This window comes from Octopus bimaculoides, chromosome 26 (genome assembly GCF_001194135.2).
Source record: "Octopus bimaculoides isolate UCB-OBI-ISO-001 chromosome 26, ASM119413v2, whole genome shotgun sequence".
Classification (NCBI taxonomy): Eukaryota; Metazoa; Mollusca; class Cephalopoda; order Octopoda; family Octopodidae; genus Octopus; species Octopus bimaculoides.
In genome coordinates, this window is record NC_069006.1 from 138,423 (window position 1) to 148,097 (window position 9,675).

Sequence of the window (9,675 nt, forward strand, 5' to 3'; positions counted from 1 at the left end):
TCAGGAGGAAAGAGCCTGGGCATGGCCCCGACAGAACTCCTTGTTTTCAGGGAACGAGATTGATATGTGGAATTGTTTGTGGCTGTAGATCTGGTTCTGTTGATGTTTATATTGAACAACTGCAAGTCGACAATTGTCGTATGAAAAGGGACGGATATTGAGACCTGAGTGTGTGGAAGGGAGGGGACAATGGGCGGAGGAGAAAAGAAGGAAGGAGGGAAATGTTAGTGGTCATGGATTGTATTGGTGGCAATGATGATGATGATGGTTAGGGAATTTAAAATCCAGACACCTCCCCCCCTACATACTTTTTATTTATGGGTTTCAGCCAAGTGGCTGTGGTCATGCTGGAGCACCACCGTGATTTTCCGTCTTTATGCTTTGCTCTCTTCACGTTCCTTGCATGGCTCTTCTCCTCCACCTGATATAGTCCAATCAAGAGTTTTGATGGCACATCTGGTGTATAAGAGAATTTGACTTCGCTGCCCTAAACTGTGTCTCATTTCGATTCTTTATTTTCAGATATTGGACATTAGACCCCAGTAAAGTAAGCAAAGACACGTGGGATTGGGCTGTTGCTGAAGCTTCTGAAGAATACAAGAAAAGAATGGTAAATTCAACCTAATTTATTTTAAGCTCATTGTATACACGCACACACACATACACGTTTGCAGACTCCCATCGTTAGATGACAGGTGAGAGTTACACAATGTTTTGTCAAACAACCACACAGATGATTTGTTTCATCATCATCGTCGTCATCGTTTAACGTCTGCTTTCCATGCCAGTACCACCTGACTGGCCTTCATGCCGGTGGCACGTAAAAGCACCCACTACACTCTCGGAGTGGTTGGCATTAGGAAGGGCATCCAGCTGTAGAAACTCTGCCAAATCAGATTGGAGCCTGGTGTAGCCATCTGGTTCATCAGTCCTCAGTCAATCTGAGGACATGTTCTGAGAGTGATAAAAATCAAACATCCAGTCAACATCATGATGTTTGGAGTGATCACTCGTGATGGTGACACTATTCATCTTCCCACACAGCCTCAGACTCAACACGGAGGCCTATATCAAGTGCCTGGAGGATTAGTGCTGCCCTGAGTCAAGAGGGTGGCTGCTGGAAGACCCTATGTCTGGCAACAGGACTCTGCACCCTGCCACACAAGCAGGAGAACCCAGTCATGGCTGTCAGACAATTTCTGCGACCACAACACCCCTAACATCTGACCACCTAACTCCCCAGACTGCAACTCTCTTGATTATTATGTGTGGGTCGCAGTTGAGTGAGAGACCAACAAAACTCCTTGTGACACCAACGATGAACTGAAGGCAAGGATTATGGCAGCATTCACCAACTTAAACCAGGAGACCATCCAGAAGAGTTGCAGGAGAATCTGAAGTCATCTGGAAGCCATGATTGAAGCCAATGGCGATTTTATTGAATCTACTTCTTTGTATTTCAAAGGGCCAGCCTCCTCTCATTCTGTGTTATGCTGAATTGCCCCGAGAACTATGTTAAGGGTACATGTGTTTGTAGAGTGGTCAGCCATTTGCACATGAATTTTAGAAGCAGACTTCCATTCATCGGATCAAGTGGAAACCTCACTGTCATAACAGAGTGCCAAGTAGCAGTAGTAGTAGTAGAAGAAGAGGGAGAGATGGACAGATTTCTTAATTCTTTTTTTTTTCTTCTTGTATTTATACTTTGTTTCTCTTCCTCTTCTGTTGTCAGCACAATTTATTCTGTGACAACTGCCACTCCCATGTAGCAATGGCACTGAACTTGATGAAATACGATGACAGCAGCTGTTGGAACATGGTAAAACTTTGTTTTCTAATGATGATACACAGCCGATATGTCAGGTGAGAGCAATTAAATCTATAATTATAATTATAATCATAATTTCCAGCATTGAAAAGGGACATTAAAAGATAATGATGACGAAAAATATAATTAACCCATTTGTTAGCATATTTCTTTTGAAACTCAGCTCATTTGTTTAATTTTTCTTAAAAATAACGAGGAATTTAGTATCTTTTACTTGTTTCACTTATTTGACTACAACAATGCTGGGGCACTACCTTAAAGGGTTTTAGTTGAACAAATCGACTCTAGGGCTTATTTTTTAAGCCTAGTACTTACTCTGTTGGTCTCCTTGGCCAAACCGTTAAGTGGTGGAGATGTAAACACACCAACACCAATTGTCAAGTGGTGGCAGGAGACAAACACACACACACACACATAGACACATGTATATATATATATATATAAATTGTAAATGTAAAAATAAAAACAAAAACACAAAGGATTCTGCGGTACACGTGTTTCAAGCTTTATATCAGTGTATAATTGACAGTATAAAGCTATCTTCAGCCGCAAATGTATTCTCTCCCAAGAATTATATCACATAGAAGTTATCACATATATATATATATATATATGAAACATCATTTAATGTCTGCTTTCTATGCTGGCATGGGTAAGATGATTTGACTGGAACTGGCAAGCCAGAGAGCTGCACCAGGTTCCAGTCTAATTTGGTATGGTTTCTGCAGCTGGATGCCCTTTCTAATGCCAACCACTCTGAGAGTGTAATGGGTGCTTTTATATATATGGCAGGCTTGTTTCAGTTTCCATCTACCAAATTTACTCACTTTAGTCAGCCCAAGGCCATAGTAGAAGTCACTTGCTCAAGGTGCCATGCAGTGGGACTGAACATAGAATGATGTGGTCGGAAAGCAAGCTTCAGATTTGGTATTTGGAACATAACAAGAAATTCTGATGGAGAGTTTTAACCCTTTCGTTACCAACCCGATGAGAATGGCTCCTTAGTACATCACACAGTCGATACAATAAATATAAATAGAATGATGCATATATGTACCAGAGGGAGATAAGAGACACAACTGGGTAGAATGTTTAAGAGAAGATTTACTGATATTTTAACATGTGTGATTGTGTGTGCGTCATATGTACAGAATAATAGACAGGCCATCATGAGAACAATGTGTATGCGTGTTAAGAACATACAAGGATGGCAGTGAAGAAGAGACAGGGAAAGAGTCTGTAGCCATTGAAGTGAGGAGGAAGTTCGTAGACACAAGAATGATAGATACCAGGTCGTAGTCAATTGCACACGACAGTTGAAATACTGTATCAAGAAGTTGTGGCGATGATGCAGAGCCGGTTGCTGTAAATGTTGTACGTGAAGTTGTGGTTGTGATGCTGCTGCCTGGGTCACTTGGTACAGGAGTTCTCGCAGGTTGTATATTCACTGTTGATCCATGGTGAAGTAATTCACAAAGAGTGGAGTGTTGGAACTGGGGTGAGTTGCTTGTTGAGTTGTGTACGTAGAGAGTTGGTGACGACGGAGATGGAGGTCACCGAATGCTGATGGACGAAGTTGGTGGTTCTCCACGTAGCTGCTGTTGTGTTGTCGCTGGAACTGGCTGTGTCTTGTGTGGTCAGTGGCTAGACCTTAAAAGGTCTGGAACCGAAAGCCCTCGAGATGAGAAGCTGGGTTGTAGGCCCAAAATTGAGTTGAGAACGCGCTGACGTGACCTTATTTAGGGGCTTTGATTAGTTATACACTGCGTATTGGCATAGGAGACAAATTGCACCAATGCCAACCAATCAGAGTAGTGGACACAACGAGGTGCTAAATGCAGCCAAAGGCTAGCTGTTATCTACTATGTTCGCATCTATACATATAATAGAGAGGAGAAGAATTTCACTCGAGTGTACGCTACACATGTATTGGAGTCACTCTGAGACAAAAGTTGTGCAATAGAATTAAGAACCTTTTCTTCAATTGTCGTCCAAAAATCACATTAATATGTCAATAAATAAAATAGTTACAGTTGTTTAATAAAACCAGTCTAAATTCATGATGATTTTAGAATTTAATTGAAACCCATAAGGGGTTTGTTTTACTTAGAAATATGGGAATGAAAAGGATAAATTAAAATACCTTTAACACTTCTGTTATCTTATTTCTGTTGAAATTCACTGCCTTTTGTTTTTTAATTTTACTAAAACTACCTTTCTTTTTATGAATCTGGTGTTTGGGACCTAAATTTTATAATGGAATTTTGATGAAGTTTCATCCTTTTGAGTGCATATTTTACGACTGGATTTGGTAGGCAGAAACTGAAAGAAGCCTGTTGTATATGTGTATGCACATGTGCTAATCCATTCATTTCACTTTGTAAACATGTGTGAAGGAATGCGTAAAAGGTATTTGGCTCACAACCATAGAGTTGTGAGTTCAATTCCTGGCTGCATGCTGTGTCCTTTATGTCATGTCGTCCCAGTTGACTCATTTGGCAAAAATGAGTTATACTTGTATTTCAAAGGGGCCAGCCTTGCCACATTCTGTTTTACACTGGAGAACTATGTTAAATGTATGCATGCCTGTGGAGTGCTCAGCCACTTGTAGACTGTTCCATTGATCGGATCAACTGAAACCTTTGCCATTGTAATCCATGGAGTGCCAGTTTTGACACAGTAAATACATTGCCCCTTACTTTGGGGTCATCAAATAGGTCACGCTAATCTGGGTAGTTACATGACCCCCTTTTTTTTTTACATAAATGTAACTAATATTTGTTAATTATTATCAAATATTCAACTCTACTTCAAAATTTTGCTTTGTGGAAGTGATGTTATGAAAGTAGTCTAATAGATAAGTCTCAGCTTCATAAGAAAAATGTTCAGAAATACAAATGGAACAGAAAAAAAGTTACATAAGAAAAATGTTTATTCATTTAGATATAATTATTAAACTTCATCAGGACTGAAACCCCAAAATTCTTCTTTGTCATCATCACTCAAACAATTCTTTTCATTTGTTCGTCAGTCGTCTACTTCAGATCCTTGTGATATCGAGTGGATAGGTCACACCCCTGATTTTTATTGAATTTTTGGTAAAAAAAAATTGTGAATTATCCACAAGTAATCGTGTACAAGATTACTGTCTAACCTTTTAGAATTCAGATTATTGTGTCAGATTCAATGCTTATTTATAAACATTGTTTTGAATTAATCCTGTTATTATCTTGTAGCTTTGAGATTTCAATTATGTAATTGTGAGGAGCCGGATCTGGATGGGTAGAATATTCAGATTGGATAAAACTACTTTAACTCTTTAAGCATTTAGATCCCTCTTTGTCAAATGTTTTACTTATTCATTCACCTTGTTTTGAATTAATCATGCATTATCTTGTAGCTTTGAGATTTTGACGAGGTAACTTAACTTTTCAAACGATATTGAAGGGTTGGTATGAGAAGCCAGATCTGGCTGGATTGAACATTATAAATAGTGTAAAACAGGTGGAATATCTGGGCTAGTTTAACCCTTTAGAATTCAGATTATTCTGCCAAATACAATGCTGGACATGGCCAGCTGAAATGCGAAGAGGTTAAACTGTTTTTCTGTTTATATTATTTTAAAATTGTTCCATTTCCTTCATCTTGTTGTTGCTGATCCATTTCAGTTTTTGTGGTTTCCTGAAGACTTGGCTGCCTTTCCTCATAGTTTTTTCGGTAATCTTGATTCTAATCCTGCTTTCACATTACAACATGATGTAAAGAATGAGAGTGGAACCAAAGATGCTGCCATCAATACCACCAACTTTCAGAGAATGTTTTGTTTTGTTCTTGTTGTTTATTGTTCTACATGGTGTGGTGGGAGAATTGCCTCCCCTTCTAATGTAAATAATGAAAACCAAAAAAAAAAAAAAAAAAAAAAAAAAAAAAGCCCCACAATCCACTAACCGACCTGCAAACAAGTAACTTGCCTTAGGTCACACCTAAACATCTTTAAAGGAAAGCAAGACACACACAGGATAACGTAGTTCCAGGTGTGCTATGTGTTTGAAAGACAGGCTGGTCCTGATTGGAACACTTTTGAACTGATGAATCAGAGCTGATCTCGGACGGTTAATAACAGCAACGATAAAGAAGGTCACATTAAATGATGTAGTCCTAGACAGACCATGTTTGAATAAATGAGAGGAAGGTCACAGCTGGCATGCCTTATGATCAGAGAGTTTGACCTGAGGCTGAAGGACACACTATTCATCTAGTCTTGGACATGACAGGATGGTCTCGGCTGGAATGTCTTTCGTGATAGGTCTGCTGAATTGGCTGAGCCAAGCTGAAGCTTTAAACAATAACAACCAAGAATGGTACATTAGGTGATGTAATCCTAGATGCACTGTCACAGCTGGGACATCTTGGACTGAAGGTCAGTAAGTCAGAGCTAAATCTGGGGTGCTAGACAACAACAACAAGAACAACATATTGTATAAATAAATAAAAGCTATATACATAACTTAAATTTTTTTTTTTTCCAATAAATCAATATTTAAAATATTTCAAGAACTGATCTGAACTCTAAAAAAAACTTTATGATGATGCGAATAATAATGATAATGCTGATGAAATGACTTTATGAACTAAAAATTCTATATTTTCTAACAAATGAAATGATTTTTTTTTTTTTACTTATTTAATGTTTATTATTAAAAAAAATTTTTTTTTTTGCAATTTCAATATTTAAACTATAAAAATTGTTTTTTATTTTTAACATGTGGTTATTATTATTGTTAAGACAGTGAGCTGGCAGAATTGTTAGCACGCCGGACGGAATGCTTAGCAGTATTTCACTCGTCGCTACATTCTGAGTTCAAATTCTACCAAGGTTGACTTTGCTTTTCTTCCTTTCGGTGTCGATAAATTAAGTACCAGTTACGCACTGGGGTCGATTCAATTGACTCATCCTCACCTCCCCCAAGCTGCCCTTGTGGTAAAAATTTGAAATAATTGTTATTATGTTGTTAACAAAAAAAAAATATGCAGATGAAACACCTCTCTATACATAGTAGAGTACAATTTATTAAATATATACAGGTGTGGCTGTGCAGTGAGAAGTTTACTTCCCAACCACAGGGTTCTAGGTTCAGTCCTACTGTGTGGTACCTTGGACAAGTGTCTTCTATTACAGCCTTGTGAGTGGATTTGGTAGACGGAAACTGAAAGAAGCCCGTCGTATTTATGTGTGTGTTTGTCCCCCCCCCACCATCCCTTGGCAACCAATGTTGGTGTGTTTACATCCCCATAACTTAGCGGTTCAGCAAAAGAGACTGAATAGATTAGTACTAGGCTTACAAAGAATAAGTCCTAGGGTTGAGTTCTTCGATTAAAACCCTTTAAGGCAGTGCTCCAGCATGGCCCACAGTCAAATGACTGAAACAAAAATATATATATATCAATCACCATATCTAACAGACTTTTGAATATTGTCTTACACCACTGGTCACAGTGTGCTTCCTCACATTGTTGTCAATTTTGAATGATGACAAACCAATGGCGTTTGACCAGCCCCTGTCCAACCATGCCAGCATGGAAAACGGATGTTAAATAAGGATGATGATATAAAAGGAGGAAAAGAATAAAGAACAACAATCCATAGCAAAGCCAGGTTGCATAAAATATATATTTATAACAAATAATATACATAAAAAAAAGAAAAATGTCAACAGTGGTCCCCCTTTCATTGATTGAATGTCCTGTATTTCATTGAGGCATGGTGCCTTATGACGAGGATACTTTCACCTCAGCCAGAGCCAAAACGTTCTTCTCTTGCAACAGTTCTTGGTATTGCATCTGAAGTTTCTGCATCTTCAATTGGAGGTTGGCCAATTCCACACAAGCATCGACAGCAGATTTGTAGTTTTTCTGTGAATAACGCAAGCTTTGTGGTACCAAAACGCCAAACCAGTTCAAAGGATCTTTACATGTGGACTTCTGTTTTTTAGTCTTGTTTGAGTCCTTATCATTGGATTTCTTGTCGCCTGGCATCTTTTCTTGTCTTCCATTCTCGTTGTTGTCTTCATTAACATTGGGGCCATCATTACTGCTCTTTCCTACATTACGTTTTCGCAAGGTATCTGTAGTGTGAGTCTGTGTGTGATGCCTGCTGACATCAGACATAAGTGCAAAAACCGTTTCCAAGCCATCTCCAGAGCATTGTACTTGGGTGGATGCTTGCATTTCGCGTTCTGTGATTTTTAAGGAGCTTATTGATGTCACTCCACGGATATAACGTGCACGGGACATGTGTAGGTTACCAGACTTCAGATTCTCGTCCAGTATGGCCTGGCATTGGTAATATTTATCTAATACGTCGAAGAATTCCAAAAGAACTTTGTCAATGCGCTCCGAAAGAGCATGTATTTCTGATGATGGCATCTGAAAAATGTGGAACAGAAGAAGAAAAGTTAGGATGATAAAAGAGTTTAACAAAAGATCATTTCATTTAGATTTGACAAACTTTCTCTCTTTTTCTCTTTCTGTCTCTTTATCTTAATTTCTGAATCTATCTATTATGTCTCTCTCTCTCTCTCTTTAAGGTATGGATGAATTAAGTTTAGCTGTACGCTCACCATTCTTATAAACACTGAGTATCTATTTAACTCGCTTTGTGATCGTGAGTGCACCAAACCATGTGTGTGCGTATGCTTACATTTTCACGTATGCTTGTATGAGTGAGTGTACATGTGCCATGCAGCTTGTGCCAGGGCATTTATACATTCATATTTGTTGACAGTTATTTTTAATACTTTTCTCGCTGTATTGCATCTGCGTTTCTTTTTTGCGTCTGTGATTTTATTTTTGATCTGTTATATAAATGAAGGTATTTCCTACATTTCACTGCTTTTCTTTCTACGAATTGAGAAGATACATTGCAGAACTGTTATTTTAATGAGTTGCATCTATTTATTACCCAATGAGACACATCTGCACTGTTGGATGCTCCTGAACCAGTTGTTAAGTGTCCCACATACAAGGGATTGATGCTAGATGTGTTGAAATGTGTTGTGATTCATGATTAAAATTCTCATATAGTCCATCTTATATATATATATATATATATATATAGATATATATATATTACTATTTTGTTCAGGTGGACCCCCATCACCATACGATGTTTAAAAACTAGTTTTATAGAATGTTATTTATTAACTAGCTGGCCCTGAACTTGTCCTCTCACTTAACTGCTTCTCGTTTGCAGGTGATTTTTACCAGCAGCTCTTGGGAGTGGCCATGAGAATGAGAATGGGCCCCAACTATGCGAACCTGTTTGTTGGCTACATTGAGGCCCAAATATTCTCAAGTTTCACTGGTCCCACTCCCAAACTATATGACCATTATATTGACTACTGTATCTGTGCAACCTCACTCTCCTGGGAACATCTTGACTCTTTCCTCTCTTTTGTCAAATCTTTCCATCCTGCCCTCCACTTCTCCTGCACTATTTCCGACACCTCAGTCGCCTTTCTTGACATTTCGGTCAGCATTCATCCCTCCACTCTCACCCCCTCCATCCACTACAAACACACACACTCACACTCATACCTCAACTTCTCCTCCTCCCACCCTAAACACACCAAGCTCTCCATTCCCTATTCCCAATTCCTCTCTCTACGCAGGCACTGCAGTGACAACCATGACTTTGAGACTCAGTCTCAACTCATAGCTTGCCACTTCATCCTATGTGGATATCCCCTCACCACTATCCACACTGCCCTTGCCAGAGTACATTCCGTGGACCGTGCATCTGCTCTCTCCCCTCACACCCGTCTCCTGTTTCCCCTCACCTACCACCC

The 9,675-nt window shown here is 39.0% G+C and overlaps 2 protein-coding genes across 7 annotated transcripts in view; one reads left to right on the forward strand and one right to left on the reverse strand.

Annotated features, from left to right (window-relative positions):
* The window catches only part of LOC106876716 (transmembrane protein 222), a 12,498-nt gene extending 6,008 nt beyond the window's left edge, over positions 1–6,490 (forward strand). Inside the window, exons 3-5 of the mRNA XM_052976875.1 lie at positions 458–610; positions 1,733–1,863; positions 5,497–6,490. Coding sequence (XP_052832835.1) covers positions 458–610; positions 1,733–1,863; positions 5,497–5,590 — 378 coding nt within the window. The 3' untranslated portion in view covers positions 5,591–6,490. The remainder of the gene's footprint in view (positions 1–457; positions 611–1,732; positions 1,864–5,496) is intronic.
* Positions 6,491–7,481: 991 nt separating this feature from the next.
* Positions 7,482–9,675, reverse strand: part of LOC106876718 (coiled-coil domain-containing protein 115) — a 9,262-nt gene continuing 7,068 nt past the window's right edge. For all 6 annotated transcript variants that reach the window (XM_052977086.1, XM_052977084.1, XM_052977083.1 and 3 more), the window contains one exon: positions 7,482–8,254. In XM_052977086.1, coding sequence (XP_052833046.1) covers positions 7,598–8,254 — 657 coding nt within the window. In that variant the 3' untranslated portion in view covers positions 7,482–7,597. The remainder of the gene's footprint in view (positions 8,255–9,675) is intronic.